The 18,539-nt window shown below is 39.1% G+C and overlaps 1 protein-coding gene across 1 annotated transcript in view; it reads right to left on the minus strand.

The window, feature by feature from the left end:
• ube2f (ubiquitin-conjugating enzyme E2F (putative)) overlaps nt 1–15,442 on the minus strand; it is a 47,865-nt gene extending 32,423 nt beyond the window's left edge. The window contains exons 1-4 of the mRNA XM_061053796.1: nt 15,229–15,442; nt 12,032–12,213; nt 11,053–11,082; nt 7,830–7,895 (exon numbers count right to left, since the gene is read on the minus strand). Of these exons, the coding sequence (XP_060909779.1) occupies nt 7,830–7,895; nt 11,053–11,082; nt 12,032–12,146 (211 nt within the window). The 5' untranslated portion in view covers nt 12,147–12,213; nt 15,229–15,442. The remainder of the gene's footprint in view (nt 1–7,829; nt 7,896–11,052; nt 11,083–12,031; nt 12,214–15,228) is intronic.
• Nucleotides 15,443–18,539: the final 3,097 nt, after the last annotated feature.

Below are 18,539 nucleotides of genomic sequence, written 5' to 3' on the forward strand. Positions count from 1 at the left end.
GTACATCTGCTAGAAGCTGAGAAGCTGCTATATTGCCTTTTCTTTTCTTTTCTTCTTGTCTTTAACCCAGATTCGTCCCCTTAGTAACATATTTTGGAGACGGGGGGGGGGGGGGGGAGCTTGGGTGAAGTGTGTTTTTTATACCATGGGAACACAGCCACTGGTATGATTTAGATTCTTACCACAGTCTTGTCCCTGGCATATTTTCAAAGATAATAATTAGTGCTCTGTTTAAACTAATGTAATCATTAGACAGAGGCAGAGTTTCTGGTAGGAGTTTAAATACTCAAAACTCTCAATTTGCTGTGTTGTGTCATCATGAACATGAACATATAATGTTTCGAAGGGATTGTGAGAAAAAACTATATTTGATAATATCACTTTCATAAAGTCAGTATTGTTCATATGATAAAGGGTTTGATCAGTCACCAGGATCATTGCAGCTCAACCAATACTATTAATAGCACACAAGATAACATCGTATGAAATACACAAACTGTTAACTGGCTCAATAAGGAAAACACAAAAATGGATTAGACTGAAATTCAGCCAGCCAAAATTTCAACTCTGTTGGCTTGGCTCCAGAGAAGTGAATAAACGAACAGCAAAGACGAGTGAAATTTCAGAAAAGTATCAGACACAGCACACGTTCAACACTGAGAATATATTCTAGAAATGCTGAACTTCACTTCCTCTGAGCTTGTGTTTAAAACACAAAGTCATCCAGGGTGCTACAGTTATATATCAATAGAACTTTCATATACAGTGACAGTGACATAAACAGTGAGTCTTACAGGTAGTATGGAGAATTCAGACTATGACCCATTAGTGACCCTAAACTATGGGCACTAAAAGAGTTCTTCTTGCATGCTCCAAGAATGTTTTCTGCAGCGGAATATTCACATCAGTACATTATGCAAATCAAGCAGTGTTATTTGTGTCTAATTTTTCCTCATTGTTAATGTTTTTTTTTATAATCCGATCCAACACTAACTTGCGAGAATGTGTTCACCCCAGGGTGTTGCTGTTGTCCCCATTCCTCAGAGACACAGGGGTCCTGGGCTATGGGGTCACAGCCCAGAGCTGCTGCATGGGAAAATCATAAAAACCATCTGATCTGAACTGGAAACAGACGGACATGGACAAAGTCTTCTGTTTGTTTTGTTACACAGCAAAGTAAATGTTAGACCATTGTTCTGATCAAATATTTACTACATAGTGTGATAATGTGAACAATGATAATCTGCTTTCACAAAAAGAAAATGTGCTTTCTACCACATGCCTTTCTGCAACATTGTGTGTGTGTGTGTGTGTGTGTGTGTGTGTGTATATTCATAGCCTTTGTGTTTCTTTGGTGGTTCGAGTACCAGAATCACTTTAAAACATAGAATTACAAAAAAATAAGCCAAGCTGCCATCTTCTCTGAGATGAGAATTGCACCACTTAAGCTCTCCAATAAAGCGATTGAAAAATGCACTTCAGTCAAAATGACCACGAGAACCACCAGTAGCCCTGGATTATAAAGACACAGCATTTAACCCACCACCAGGGGGCTCTCAATCAAAACAAAAACAAAAAAGGACGTCGAGGCTGACGGCGAACCACCCCCACCCGCTGAAACCGAGAATATTTTTACTGATGATGTAACTTAGTATAATTTACATGATGTTTTTATCACAGCAGCACATGCAGCTTTCAGTAGCAGTCTTTGACGTATCATCTATTGCTTCCACGGCAACGATGAACATGTCGTGTCTGTCATGGCGGACGCTGCGACCAGACACGTCCCGTTAAAGTATAACATTAGGGACTTTTCTGGCTTTGATAACTGTTGGAAATATTCAAAAATATATATAACATAAGTTTAGTCGAATTTTCATTAATTGAAACATTTAAGTGTAAAATGTATACATATTGCACTGCTGGTAGCCCAGTGGTTAGTGCGCACCCCATACACGGAGGCCGAGTTCCTCCGGGTTTCGAATCCGACCTGTGGCTCCTTTCCCGCATGTCATTCCCACTCTCTCTCTCTCTCCCTGATTTCTGGCTCTATCCACTGTCCTGTCTATAAATAAAGGCACAAAAATAAACCTTAACATTTTCTATATTGTATCTTTAAGATGAGTAAAAAGAAACTCCTAATGAAAATTTCAGATTTTTTTATTATCATCGTTGCTCCTTAAATCTTCATCAGTGGGTACAAAATGTTTCAATAGCAAACGTCTTAATGAAACCACTGAGCATGAATGAAGAATTTCATAAAAGTCTCGGCATAAAAAGGATATAAATGTTTTTCTGTGATATAAAACGTTGGACAGATTTCATTTTGTTCTATTTTTGACTTAATATGTGAAGCAGTGTGTTTTGAAGCTGCACCCGTAAAGATCTCAACTGCGTCAAGTAAAAGTCGAATCTGGAACAAAGCAGTAACTGCTGATCACTAATAAAATAACAAAAACCACCAGAAGAAAAAAACTCAAAAGAAGAAAAAGGAAGGTGTAAGCCTTGAGCTCTAAATTCTCCTCAAAACAAGTCCAGATGATTTTACCTTAAAATGGTCAGGATATGAGAGAACTATGACAAGCTACTTCCTGAGGCATGCTCTGTTTGCAAGTTTTTCTTTTTCCTGCGTACAAACTAAAGCTTTGGTGTTTGCTGTTTGTAAGAGATTCACACCAAGTCTCTAAAGAAAATCATGAATAATAACTTAAAGGTGCAGATTTGAGGACAGAGGGACCATAGCATACCTGCTAATTAGCATCCTCCATCACAACCAAATCATTGTGGTACTGTTGTCTCACCTTCAATACGTTAATATTTATTCCCTGAAAATGATACAGAGAAATAATTGTTGTTTTTTTTGTTTACTTCCTCCAGGTAGAAGGCCGGGAGGAAGGGAGGTGCACAACTTTAAAATAAGTTCACAGATAGTCACACTGTCCGCTTGCTTTGTATAAGATAAGATTGTACACATTTTACTTACAGGCCCATCAGTATTTTCGATCTGATGCTGTATTTAAACAACTTAAAGTTAGTTGTGCTTCAGAGTAACATCGTGTTTTGGTCACTGTGTTAGAACGCCCGCAGCAAAATGCATAATTAAACCCCGAGTTAACACACAATTCATGTTGTAAGATTAATAAAGCAGAGTGCAACAGATTGTGTTTTATGTGCATGAGCCTCATTTCCCTGAATGAATGCAAAGAGCGACTTTAAACACGTGTTTTGCAAATGGATACATGCTGTACTTGACCATGTTTCACAGGTGTAGTCTTCCAACCACTCAAAGAGATTTACACTACATGTCAACATTCGATCTTTCCTAACACACACACACACACACACACACACACACACACACACACACACACAAAGGCAAATACACACACAATCATGCATTTGGAGTTCTGTATCCTCTGTCATGGCCTCATCCTCTTGAGACAAAAGCAAAGTTTCTGACTAAAAGTTCAAGAAGAGCAGTTACAAAATCATGCAGCCGTTACACACAGGGTAGCTATTAACTGAACATTACATGTACATTTTAACATCATCAGCAGTGATATCTCCATTATATGTTATTGGATTAATGATTGATGGATAAAACTCATATTCACCATTCAGGATGAACTTTCCCAGTGGCATAATATCTCACATGCAATAAAAGAGCTGATCAAATGTATCACTTCACCCCCACAATATATCAAATGTGGTCTCAAGTGAAGTCGATCTGTGACTGTGAATTTGATTGACAGACTGCAAAGAAATTCTACACTGGCTCCCTGCATTACATCTTTAATCCAACTGCACATTCTCCTGTTGTAAAGACCAGTTCAGGTGAAGAAACTGATGCAGTTCAGTCTCTTCTTATTCTTGATCTGTTCTTATTTCACTACATAAGATATTAATAATATGATAATTATATTGAGGCGGCTGTTGGCTCAGTTGGTAGAATCGGTTGTCTCTCAAACGGAAGATCAGGGGTTCGATCCCCAGCTCCTGTAGCAACATGTCCCATATTTATTTTTCTTCATGTCATATATCAACAGATTTTGCTTATTTCAATGACTTGTTTGAATTATTTTTACTTTAATGAATTATTTAAACAAATTCTAGGCATTGTAATTTGCATTGGTGAGAGTTGGGCTGTGTAAGGTGCCCCTGTGGGGGAGGGTATCTAGAAGCCTGAGCCCGCCTGTGAGCTGTGACTCGACTCACACAGAACAAACTGCGAGCCTAAATACTTGAGAGGACGTTCTGGGGTGGATTGTTAAACAGAATCCATTTGGATTAGGCAAGACCAGCAGGTGAATCTGTGCCCGTCTGGAAGATAGGACTCTGTGGTCAGAGACTTCAGAGCACTGACACTGGAAGGGCGTGCAGAGCAGATAACATCATCGTATTCTAGATTTGAGATTGAAGATAAAAGATTTCAGATGTGAGACAAATTTGAAATTTCATTTCTTAATTTTGCTTAATGTCATATGTCTTTGTTGCTTTTGGATCTTATCGTTTGACTTATTTTAAATCTGTGTTTGTTAAAGGTTGTTCTCATGATTTTTAAACGTCTTCTTTTAATGTCTCTTTTTCCCCTTTGTCGTAATTCTTGGATGAAGTCTTGTGTGAAGCACTTTGCAATGCCATGTTAGGGAAATGAGCTAAAGAAATAAACAAGTTGTGAGAAATGGTGCAAATAAATCCTTATCTACCAGCAGCAGGTAAAAGAAACAGAACAGAGTGAGAGTGATTAAAGAAAGAGAAATGAACAAGTAGGAGGAAGTGAAAAGGGGAGAAGGAGTTGTGTCTGGTGCGTGGTTGTGTGTGTGTGTGTTCGACAGGAGAGACGGAGGGTTTTTAATAATTGAGCGAGTCTTTACCTGAAAATTCAATCTCCTTTTCAACACCTCTTAGAGAACACGACACCAAAGCTTGTCTCTAATTGCTGATCTTTGCTTTTTCACTGCAGATTTTGCTTACGAAGGCCTTTGTGGAAACTAAGCTGGAGTTACACTGCCTTCTTGGGTGGCAGGGAGATGGATGAATCACAGACTTACACACATACACTCACATTTAATTGTAGTAGATCACTCTTATACACTCTCAACCACAATGCCCGGAACAACTGGAAATAAACTCAATAAAAACTCATCACTTGTAGGGCATGAATAAATCATAATTATAGTTGACATTCAGCAACTTCTAAAGACTCTGTGGTGATAAATTCACAAGAGATGGCTCTAAAACGCAGCTTTTACTTCCACCCAAACTCAAAGGAATGTCCCAAAATAAATTGAAGATAAAAAAACAGTAAATTCAACCTGCTATTCCAACAAAGAAAAGTAAGAATTTAAAAAGTATTGCAAACTCTCAGTGTTTCATATTAGAACTACAAGGAAATAAAATTATAATAATTGAATTCTTAACAATACAGTGGTAGCAAACTTTACTGTTGAATGAATGAATTAATATTTTGCTGCCGTGCCTGATAATTTACATGACCCATCCCACATGGAATTAACTGAAAGTTAGGGATGCACTGATGCATCGGTTTAACATCGGTATCAGCAGATGTTGGCGCTGTTGACAGACGTCAGCACATCAGCAAATAATGTAATAATTTACTGCGTTGATCCCTCAAATGCAGTGATCAAACACTTGTAGAAAGTACGGGTATTCAACTGGAAAGTAACTGCATACGTGCATCACTGCTTGACACTCTGCTGGTGAAAGAGAACTGTTGTAATAAAATGAAACTCAAATGAAATGCTGTTTGACTGGTGAATGAATCTAGCAAGATCGGCACATTTCTGCGACAAAGTAGCCGATAGTCACTTGATATGCTCGTATCGGCCGATATCGTCGGCTGGCCGATTAATAAACGGGCTCTACTTCCAAGTACACAAACGTCTTTCCTTTTTCATGCAATCAGAAGAGTTGGACCTACATTTGCATTTGATGGTTTCTCTAGCATCCAAAATGGTACAGTGCTTCTGATAATCTATAAATACCACTAACATAATAATACTGCAGTGTATTGATATATTCTTACATCCCTATAGTTGCAGGGGGGCTGAAGTCAATCCCAGCTGTTATTGGACCAGAAGGGGTAAACCCCAGATTCCCACTTCTAGGGCTGACACACAGAGACAGAAATACTTCACTGAAATCATCTTTAGGAAAATATTTTATGTAGATGTAGCTTTTTTTGTTGGCTGAATTTGAATGTGATGAATCTAAGTAGTGATTGAAAATAATCTGTCCATGTTTCACTGTCAGCAGGCACCAGTGTGATTTTATGTCCCTCACACAAACACATTGCTTCTTTTTCCCTTTTCTCAATTACCAGTGTGTTTCTTTGTCCCCCTCTTTCTACCAATACACCCAAACTAAAACACAAAGCTACTTTTTGTCCCACTTTCTTTCGGTCTCTAGCTTTTGTTCTCCATCTCTTGTATCTTCAAACTCGGTAGATTTCCACATTCTATAAAACACAGGATTGAGCAGTACGCTTTGGGCTTGTTGACAGAGTGAAAGTGTGTGTATGTGTGTGACTGACAGAAAAGGAAATGAGAGGTAAAACAGCCCCCAGAGACTCTGCTAATTCCACACGCCAGTGTATTCCGTTTGCACAGTAATCGATAGGTAGCCTACTTAGGTGGAAACACTGCTGAGCAGGCAGATAGGAAGTTTGGAATAATGAATGTGAAATGCAGTGAAGACTGGAGTGTCATTTTAAAGGAACACTTTAAGACACACATACAAGAATCACTTTAAACTGCAATCCCCCACTCCATCACACACAGCATCCTCCTCAACAGAAACATCCACTCATACACACACCGCATACCGTAAGTCTGATAGAACAGAACGAGACAATCCTATCAGGAGGCTTAAATTGAGTAATATGCACTGTCCCTGTAAAATTCAAATTAAATAACAATAATGAAAAAATGGATCTGCTCTCACTTTATATTTAGGGAAATTAAATGATGACATTTAGCTGACTTTTAGTATTCAAAGATGTACAGAGTTTAAATTGCTGCATAGAATTCCGTCATCATCTGTTGTAAAGCTAAAAGCCCGCCATACTGTAGCTTCTGAATCAGCCCGGGTAAAATGACTCGGCTCGAACAGTTATAGAGATTCTAAAATTAGCCAAATGAAGGTGGCTCATGGTCTTTGAGCTTACTGATTTATGGACTGTAAGGGGGGTTTCTGTTTGTTTCATTAGTAAAGCCTTAATATGATAAGATGAAAGGCTATTTGAAACCCATAAATCACAACCATAACTGAATCTCTTAAACTAAACCAGCTCATTTAAACTGTTTCAACTTCAATCTATAATTGAGAGATTTAAATTACGGTAGTTTCAAATAAGTTCAATCAAACAATCAATGATGTGATAAAGCGAGACAACATGAGCGCTTCTAGTATCCATCAAACCTCCAGTGCTCATGGGAGGGAATACTTAAAAAAGAAAAGGAGGAAAAACTAAGTTTAAAAAAATTGATATTATGATCAAGGACCAGGCACCTCGATCACTTATACAAAGGTTTTTTTGGTCTTAAGTTTTCCTCCACTTTTTTTTTATTGATCAATCAATCAATATGTATCTGTATAGCACCAATTCATAAAAGTATTTATCTGAAGACTCTTTTTAGAGCAGGTAACAGACCCTTTGCTCTTTGTTCAGTTGCAATCAAAAGAAAGTGTTGCTAACACTGAAACTGTGAAGCCAAAATGACATGAGTTGAGACATTTTTTATGAGTTTCATTATTAGAGCAGATATTAATGTAAGAACAGAAAATAAAGAAGGTTAGTCCTCTCTTACCAGGAGACACTGCCAGATGAAAATGATGCAGCTTGTCCTCATCTGGGAAATTGGCTTTGCATGTACCTGAACAAGAACAAATTGAGGGACAATTATTAGTAATTATAGTCAAAAGATGTTTGAAAGTCTACTGTCACTTTTTTAAACTTGCCTCTATGCCAAATGGCGTTCAAATCAAATGACTATTTCATTTTCAACAACCACTTCTGAGGCCTCAGGACTCCTTGTGGCCCCACGTTTCCCCCTAGTGTTCAAGGACACGTACTGCACTTCAAACAATCAACATCACCCTGACACAGCAGTCGACTATTCAAGTGTAAAAACTTTGAAATCTAATTTAAAATAACATCAAAACTTTTCACTGAATAACTCTTTAATCTTATTTTGATTTTGTATGAAATCAGACTTTATGTACAGTATTATTTTGTGAAGACTACAATGACACTGATTCAATTGCAGCAGTTCAAACCGTGTTGAAAAAAAAAACCAATCTGCCAGCAAAGCGGCACTCCACAAGTAGCAGATGGTTTGTTTATAACATTTGAAAATAGATTTGTCCCCTTCAAACTGTCTTCACCACACTCACTGATCATTTATGCCTGCATTACTGTAGAAATATGCAGGGAAAGGTTTGACTCAAATGCAACAATGTTGAGAGCATTTACAAGATCTGTGGAGCATTAAATACCCAAAGAACCATCAGACATATACAATACCTCCTTATATTAATAAGAAAATATTAGTTGATAACCTCAGTTTGGTAATGCTTGAAGGAACAAATCCTCAACAGATTCATCAATTTACTAATTTGATTTTTGTCACAACATGCCTTATCTTTACTTATACTTCTTTTTTATTGTACTTGCACTAAATCATCTGTTTCACCACCTGTTCATGAGAGTGGGAATGTTAGAGAGGTTTTCTTCATTTGCAATGTGATTGCAAGATAAAGTCTGACATGCTCAATGAGGCATGTTGTTCTGCCTTTTATCACATACACCTCAGATTAAGAAGAACATACTTTGGTAGTTAAAGTCAAAAATTGGCACTCATACACACTAAGGTGATGCTGTGTCATTAGAAGGGAAATTGTAAGAGACAATTGATGAATGCCAGATATCTGCTCAAGCGACTTGTGAAAGCCCCTTCTGTTGAAGTGGCCCGTCCATTGGGTTCCTTTTTCCTTTCCTTCCTTTTTTCTTCAAAGTGTCCCTAGAGCACCACTGCTCAGTCTGATTATATAGGAACAGATCCCTTCCTCCTTTTTTCCTGAGTTCCTGCCTGCTCTTAATGGTAGAAATCCATCAGTGTCATTCAGTGAGTCCAGACGCACGGCAAAGAGCCAGCTTTCCATAAAGAATAGGGCCGAAGCCTCATGAAAATCGACACTTTACACAAGACCATATTCCATCTTTGAAGCTGGTAATGAGGCACAGAGCGAAAGAACTCGATGGTTTCTTTAAAGGTGCAGCGTCCTTATTCTGCCCTTATCCATCACCTACAGCTTCGACTAGGTAATTGTATTACGTTATATCAGAATGTGCCAACAAATCTGGAGCCAATCTTCCATTGAGCTTGTGATAAAGTCACCAAAGGTTTCTTACCATGATAATATCATTTTTGAGATGTGTTATTGTGTATTTATATGCATGATTCAAATATATTTAGCTGACATTCCAGTCAACACTGAGAGCTAGGCCCCGTGTCCACCTAGCGTTTTTTTTTCTGAGCACTAGCGTCTTTTTCCAATTGTTTTCAATGAGGAGAGAGCGTTTGCAATAGCAAAAAAGCGCTCTGTCTTTTTTGTGCCGCCGGTCCGAGCATCAAGTTGAAAATCTTTTAACGTCTCCCACAGATCGTGTCTTGTACCCACATCCTCTTCTGATCAGGAAAAAAAACGATCTCAACTATAAAACATACAGTAAAAAGCAATGGAGCAGTGTCTGTAATACAGCGGCTGTTGTCAACAGACTGTTGTCATAGAGACAGGAAGGACGTGCAGCGTTTTTATTCTCAGCGCACAAGCGCTTCATGCAAGCAGTCCTGAGCGCACAGTCAGTGTTTTTCTGCCTGGCTGGACACAGGGCACTACATGTTTGGTTCCTTTTCTGTGTTTCATGGTTCTCAGCTGTGAGGACAATCTCATCAGACTGAAAAAAAACCTGTTGATTTTATGCCAAAGCAAACATAATTTACCTCAGCCCTCACTGCATAACAATTATCAGATTACTGCCTAATGAAGTTTTGATACACCGCTGTGTAAATTCTTAGTATGAAACCAGAAATCAAGTTTAAGTTGGGAGTACAGTCTGTTTGAACAAAATAAATCCCACTGCGAGAAGTAAAACAAGCATGACACTAATCCCAGGCTCACAGAGCATTTGATTGGAGTCAGGATCAGGATTATGGTTCATTCCCTGCTTAACAAAGCAACATTTATATGGTGGAGCTGGGGGAGACAGCAAACAATATAAAGCCTGTTTTACTATAAAAAGGTTTCCAAACATTTTATAAAGATTATAATGAGCTCTAGCTAAAGACTTACAAATTACACTGCAATATTTGTAGGTTAAAGGAAGAATGTGCAACATTTTACACATAAATAAAGCAGAAATCAAATATATCCTCTGTAAATGTCACTCTGAATCATGACTGTCTACAATGAGTGAGAAGTGTGAGTCCCGCCAGCTGTATTGTTGTCAGAGCCGTGGACGGGACGGCCTTGTGTATAAAGCTGTTTGCTGTTGATGTACAGGTGGGGGCGGGGGGCGGGGTCTGGCACCACGTAGTTCCTAGCTCAAGGGCGACATCTACTGGATCAAAAATTTGCACATTTTTCCTTTAAAGTATTGATACATATACTGTAGCCTTTATGCCTCCTGCCTCAGCCCACTATCTGACCTTTTGCTCTAATACGTCTTTTGTTACCAAAACTAGATGTGTTGACGATCATTCTGCAAAGCCAGAAAATACATTAAGAACTTCTACAAATAAAACCTTTTCTGCATCCTAAATGGAGAAAATGTATCATCCAGAAGGACAGTACAAGAAGGTATGGCATATGAAGTCAATTATTCAGCTGTCAAACTCACGATGCATTGAATGGAAAATGTTGTGGTGCTGAACTAATGCAAATATTGGGAGCAATGCAAAAGAGTCTTGAACTCAGAGAGTTCACTAACTGAATAAGAACAGGGTGTAAGGGAGGGTACAGAATACTTACTAGGGAGGTTGGCTTCAAGTTCTGCAACTTCTGTTGAGAGGAGAAAGAAAAATGAATAAAGAAACAAAGACAATTGTAAAGACAGAAATATGTAACACAAACCGCTGACACTGTCTCACTCATTATATGCCTCCTATAATGAAATGCCACCTGATCAATAAGGACAATTGCTCTGCATAGAAACACAATTTCTAAAATGCTAGCTGTAAAAGAAATTGTCTAATGCAATGAAGCTGAAATGTTCAATCATGGAGTTAAAAGGTGAGAAACAAAAAGAGAGAGAGAGAGGATAGAAGAGAACCACTAAGATGGCACAAAAAGTTGTTTGGCTTGCAATGCTTCTGGGTGAAGTGTGGTCTGCTTTTTTAAAGCACCTCTCTGTTTTGTTTACTCATACTGACACACTTTTCAGTACTTGTTTGTGCCAGCTTTTTAACACGTTACACAAATAAGCCAGAAGGGGGAGTGGGGGTCTCTCTGGGCAGTTTACATTGTTGTTACGATGAGTCATGTTCAAATCTTTTTTGCTTGTATCCTTTGAGACGTGCAGGGTGTAATTATTAGGTAGAACTTCTCCAACTCCACATGGAGGTCAGAGCATGAAGTCAGCTACTTAACAGATCCCTCTGAGCTATAGCACGGTGTTACTGTTGAACCAACAACTGCTTGTGATAAGAACATGTACTGTACTCTTCTCCAAATCCAACATGAAACAACAGGTACTTATCCATGTTTGGTTATTGGTACAGGGACTTGAGCTTGTTTAGCTTTTCTAGTCTTCTATCTACTTAAAGTGTTTTTTACACTACATGTCACATTCACCCATTCACATTCACACACAAGTAAATCATCCATGGGTAAATAGGAGATGAATAGATTAGAGGGAAAAAATGTATCAAGACACAACTGCCTCTACCTACTCTGTCTGGTCTGAGCTGGTGAAATACAGGAACGATGAAGTGTACGATAACGCAGTTACCTTTGGTAAGGAGGCGGTCCCTGATAGAGACCCTGTGGGTGGAGTCTGAGGCTCCTGAGGCACGGCCCGTCTTTCCTCCATCATCCCTCTTCAGCTTACTGGCCAACGTAAGCATGGCTCCGCTGCTGTGGTCTGCCTCGGTCTGCCCCACGCTGCACTGCACTGCACTGCTGCTTAAATGCCTGTCAATCACACAGGCCGTAAGGAATGTTAACCCAATGTCATCATATTAGAGCATAAAGGGAAAATGCACATGAAACTGAACACATCTGACAATTCAAACCCTAACTCGCAATTCTACATTTCTTGCGGCAGAGAATGGGAAAGTCTGTTTAACAGGCACAAGCACAGCCTGGTGCACTTGATTAGGCTCCAGCCCCCCAACGTGCTGCACAGATTAATTATATTAAGGTACTAAAAAGGTGGCCGGATTGAGGGGAGCCTAAAGCAAACATTTTTTAATTAATGAATCCATCTTATGCCAAAAGTTGTCTCTTTCCTTGTCTTGATGGTAGCTTTATAAGTTTGAAACATTTCATACCTATATCAACTAACATGCAATTAATTACCCTATTCAATGTAGCCATTTAGCCACCTACGACCTACTGACATCATGGGAACAGTTGAATACACTAACGCATAATCAACATGCAAACAGTTTGAAAACAACGTGCTGTAGATGCTTGCAGAGTCATATTTCTAGTCAGAAGAATCCAGTAATATTTCTGTATCTTGTCAGGCGGCATTGTTGTTTTTTTGGCTTCTTACCAGGTTTTTGCCGACCTTGCCACACTCCACAAATGCACACTGTCATTAAGCGGGAGGCGTAACAGCACTGTGTGTGTTTTACGACAGTGCAGTGCAGAGACCTTCAGTTCCTGCCAAAGTGCACCAAACCAAATGTCTACATATTGTTGCTTTAAAGACCAATATGTAAGTGACACTGATTATCTCCTCCTTCTAAGTCTCGGTTCCTGTGAGGAAGGTTTTGTTTTTGTCTTGACAACAGAAGGTAGGCGGTATAAGGCACCTCACACGGCCGTTTTGGACGCTCCTGGAGTTTTCCAGATATAATACCAGTTATCCCAGCAAACCAACAGGTGTTGCAGCGATGGGAGCGTGCAAGCGAACTGCTTCAGATAAAACTGATTCTACCCGACCTTAAAAGCCTCAGCATTGGAGGTGCGAGAGAGGTTAGAATGCAGAAAGGTTTCAAGACAGACGCAGAGATGGCTAAACACTGAAGCTCCTTTTTTCGCGACTTGGTAACTTGCATGCACATCGACTATAGGGAAGAGGGGTCTGGGGGAGACTGCTCTCTCCAATGATTTGAATTTGGACTGCAGCACCCATTTTAAATGCTAGCCATCAGAGTTACATATCCCTCCTTTAAAGCCAAGTCAAACCAAAATGACTAAACTTAAAGCTTTATTCCATTAAAATTCATGAACAATTAAGGCTTGATTTCCTACAAATTAGAGTTAATGAGTTCATTAATTACTAGTGGGAAGCTGCCGAAATCATACACAATGTGTTGATGATTATGGTTTTGTGCAACAGGAGGACACTCACTCTCTTTGAATTTTGATACCAGGAGTGTACCAGACAGAAGACGAGCAACTATCCTTACGGTAAGGCACATTTTGGCAGAGCTAAATCATGTTCAACAGACAGAGCAAGGTAACAGGAAGACAAAAGAGCACTCAACATCAATGCTCCTGCCAGCTTTCTTACTAATGATGTTGCTGCGGGAAGTGCTATGGCGTGACTCTATTGAACTCAGAGATAAAAGCATTCACTCTTCATAAACACATCATCAGGTAGTTATTTGTGTCATGCAAGAGCGACCCACTCTCGGTTGTTTCTGCCTTTCTGCTGTTGCTTATTTACTTCCTACATTTGTCTTGTTCATGTTGCTGCTTCAACTGTTGACAATTTGGCATTAGATCAGACACATTCAAGCATTTAAGTGTGAATGTGTAACAATGAATGTGTATTAATATGTTATATTAATGTAGAAAGGAGCACTTCGAGGTCCCAAAAGTAGTAGGTGTTTAAGGTGCTCTTTGGATTAAAATACATGCAGTTATAGGGAAAAGCATGTAAAACCCTTCCAGTTCAATAAATTACAACTAAAAGAACTTTGAAATTCACCTACAATAACCTTGCTGTTATAGCGACGTTCATAAAGCTTATCAAATATCAACCATCTTGATACATTGCTTGCATTATTTACTTTATGTTATACAGTTCAGTCTTGCTGGTCTCACAAATACCCCCCTGCTATTCTCAGAATGCTCTATTCCCCCTCGTTCTCTGTAAGAGCCCAATATCACACCTTTACTGCTGTACACTTTCAGCGACGGTGCAGACAGAGCAGAGGTCTCTAAAGCTCACTAAGGGATCAGTTCACTGAACTTGGTGTGCAGTCTGAGCACTCGGGGAGCCCATTTTGGGGGGGGCAGCAGTAGCAGGGAGTGAGGGGTGTCAGGTATCAGTGATCCCTTAAAATGTGTGTCACTGAGGCTGCTGCTCGCCCACCTGCCTCAGCTGTCAGTCACTGCACCCTGACACAGATTACCTGGATGTTAGTCAAAAAGTGGGGGTGAACACAGTGTTACGCAGCATAACAGTGATGGAATGTTTGATTTGCTTCGGTTGTTGGTGTATCACGCCAGAAAAGACTTGAGTGTACCACACAGGCACAGGTCATACACAAGCAAACACATACACTGAAATCCCTAACTCACTCCCTTCTCACTGTATAGTGAACAGGGAGTGACACAGCCTTCATGTTGGGGGGTAGGTGGTCAGCAAATATGTGTTTTGTTTTGAAATGATCCCTGGAAATGACAGGTCAAGAAAAGTCTGTTATTACCAACACAGTTTCCTACAAACCGGGACTTTTTGTGGGACTGAAAGCAAGCAGAACAAGACGAGGTATTAAAGTCAATGCACAAGAATTCAAAAGTTCAGTAAGTCTCTTTGTCAATGCAGAAACCTCTTAACTCACCGTAATAACACACAGCTAGACACAGACTATGTCCAAGCTTCAATTCTGTCTGAGCTCAGGACTATATATCGTGCATGAGTATACAGAGAGATGTAAAATGTTTCGTTAATTAAAGATAAAGTTGTTAGGAAAGTGTCCGTGCTAGCCAGTGTTAGCCTGTGTGTTATGTGGACGGTGTTTTTACCTGCTAGCGCTCCGTGCTACACCATAATCAGCTGTCCTCCTCTGTCTCAACGTGATGTCTGCAACTCCAGCCGGAGCTTATTCGAGGTAGGTCCGACTGTTAATAACCTCTAAACTGATTATTTTGGGTCTCAGAGTGGATATAAAACTGATTGAAGAATCAGCTGTCAGAACTTCGTTCCGGTGTCATGGGCAACGGAAGCGCAGTGAGTGCCGGTCGTTATTGTTGTCCGTGTCGACACTGCTACGAATAAACAGTTCCACCGTGGTGTTCCGAGAAAACATTTAAAAATGTCATTGGCAATTTTGAGTCATTATAATACATATTAACATGATATAACTATACCAAGAGCTAGGGCTGTCAAACGGTTACAATTTGTAATTTCGATTAATCGCAATTAATTTAATTTTTAATCGCATGTTTGAAATTCCATTGTTACACATTTAGATATAAAGGCTTTTAATTTTAATTTTTGTACTGTCTTAGACTGAGAGATTGAAGATTACGACATTAACTTAACCAAGAAAAAAAATAAACTCGTTACAATTCGAAAAAAATCAAATGAAAAAGGTGATGTGAAATGTTGGATGCTGGTATTGCTTGATGCGTCAACTGAGCTGCCTATAGGAGTTTTTGAGACATTCAAAGATGAAGCCGAAAGATGGAAGTCGTGTCGATCTTTTTCATCACCATGACAACAGGGAGACACTATGAAAGCGTTGCATGGTGCTCTGGGACAAAATAGCATGGGATAAATCACGATTAAATAAAATGAATGCACTAATTTCAGACGTTAATTAATTACGATTAACTAGTTCATGCTGAAAGACAAAACATTTCCAAATATTTTAGTAACTCACAGATTCAAAATAAATAAATCCTTTATAGGTCTATTAGCTATTCGGTTTTGAAAAGAGAAAAATATTTCATAATTAATTAGAAGTATCCCTAAAGCTCTGACCAGCTGTTTTAATACTGAAAGGGGCTTAGATAACATCTTTGTAAAATCACAACTAAACCCCAGACACATTAATAACATACTGCAGATACTGAGCCTGAAGAGCAGGTTACCACTTGCATCAAAGCCTCTGCCATCACAATTTGACTGTGTTTATAAAAGAGAGATTGCATAGTTAGCTAGTAAAGTAATTTTAGAGGTAGAAAGTCCAAAATTATTGATACAAGGCAATTTGGGGTTAAGTGTCTTGCCCAAGAACACATCGACATGTGGCTGCAGGAACTCGGGATTGAACCCCCAGCCTATTGGTTGAGAGATGACAGACTCTACCGCTGAGTCACAGCCATCAATAATAAAATATTTTGTGGTCTTATGTGGTCCTAAAATCACCTAATTCTGGCTCTCGGTCCAAAATGAGATAAAGAAAATATTTGGGCGTTATATTCCTTTAAATCCTCATCATTTTGTTCTTGGACTGGACTTCTGTGACTGTAGGCACCGGTACATTCTTAGCGTTACTTTGTATGCTGCACGCCTCACAGTATTACAGAAATGGTTAGATGAAGATCCTCCTGATATCTCAATGTGGTATGAAAAACTGATGTCCATCTTGCCTTTGGAGAGATTATCTCATGTACTCAGAGGTACTCTTGAGGTTTTTGTAAGGGAATGGTCCCCATTGGCAATATTTCTAAAAGAGGAATGGTTCAGTGTAATGTGTGTAGGAACATCAAATACAATTGAATAGAATATGAATGATTTTATTTAGCTCTACTGATTGTGAAAACTGCTGTTGTTAATCTTTCTTCGTTTTTTGTTGTTGTTGTAGTTGTAATGTGTCTGTATGTTGTTGTTGTGGTTTGTTGTGTATTGTGTTAATTTTTTGGTCCTTGTAATTAAAAAATAAATACATAAAAAAAAAGAATAAAATATTAAATCTCTGATCTCTGACACAATCCTCAGGTAGATGCATTCACATAATGAAACCTACTATCTGCCTCTATTACAAACTAGGGGAATCTGATGCTGACTGCTTGACAGGACAGCTCATTATCTTCCTGGAGCAAACCAAATTCACCCTAATGTATTAGGACAAAGTATAGGACAAAAAACTGTGATTCACTTAGCCGGTTGAGGACCCATGAGGCATGTGGTCTGTCTCTGTAAACAAGAGCATGTTCTTGTCTGACCTGCCTGGTTTAAAAAATAAATCCGTTTATTAATCTTGGAGCAGTTGTTTGTATTTCATTTTATCTACATCTGTTTAGACAGGTGCTGGCCATCAGGCTTTCTGCTGTTGATTTTACCCCATCATGACAATGTGATGCTAACTCACTCCTCTTCACATGGAGTTCTGAACACAGGGATTTTTTTTCTTTTTTTAAGATGTGATCCGTGCACAAAACATACCTCGGAATTTATTGATAGGAAAGGAGTGGTAACTTTAATATAGAAATCCAGATGGGATCAAGAATTCCAGAGAGAAAGGAGAATTCTCTGAAAATAGAATTCTGAAGATACGAGCATATAAAAGTTCCCACTCTCTCCTCAAATGACACATAAAAGAGAAAATCCACAGCTGAAGATGAAGGCTTCCACTTTGATATAAAATACTTCTGTCACTTCTGGGTCTTGCAGCTTTAAGGGGGTTATTAAAGTTTGTCATGCGTTTCTTTCCAAAGGGGGGGGGGGGGGGCAATTAAATGACAGAGGATGCACCTTGGGGATGTCAGACATGTGTTTATCTTTTTGGAAAGCTCTTGACAAATCAAATATTTAAAAAAAGAGAAGGCTTTGTTCATCTTTGATGTCTGAAGCCCAACCGTGATTTAGAGAATATTGACCTTGAGTCAAATACATCTGCTGTCTGCATGCCTGATAAAATACATTAGCATGTGTCTCCTGCTGCTGTGCCTGTTGCATACAATCCAGTTTATAAGAAGTCTCTGGGCCAATTTACTGATCCCCTCACTTTCATCTTTGCTTATTGTGCATGACTCAGATTCAGTCTCTCAGTTAATTACACAGAACAGGTCATGTGTTTTTGTCTTATCAGTGATTCCAAGAGGTCGGATCATGAATATTAAACAGCTTTAGGTGTTTTCGGATAGTTCTGGGGAATTTTTGAAGAGAAACTATCCACTAGGGAGTTCCCTGAGATCTACAAATCATGGGAACTTTTGTTCGGTCTGCTTTCGCACCGCCATGGTACTCTGAAGCAGGAGCTAAAAATGTTCCTCTTAACGGGGTTCTAGGAACTAAAATAGTTCATAGTTCCTGTGGTGCGAAATACATAAAACATTAGTAGGATTCCAAAAGTTTCTAGAACTATGAAGAAGTTCCTGCAGTCCGA

This window comes from Labrus mixtus, chromosome 13, assembly GCF_963584025.1.
Source record: "Labrus mixtus chromosome 13, fLabMix1.1, whole genome shotgun sequence".
Lineage (NCBI taxonomy): Eukaryota > Metazoa > Chordata > Actinopteri > Labriformes > Labridae > Labrus > Labrus mixtus.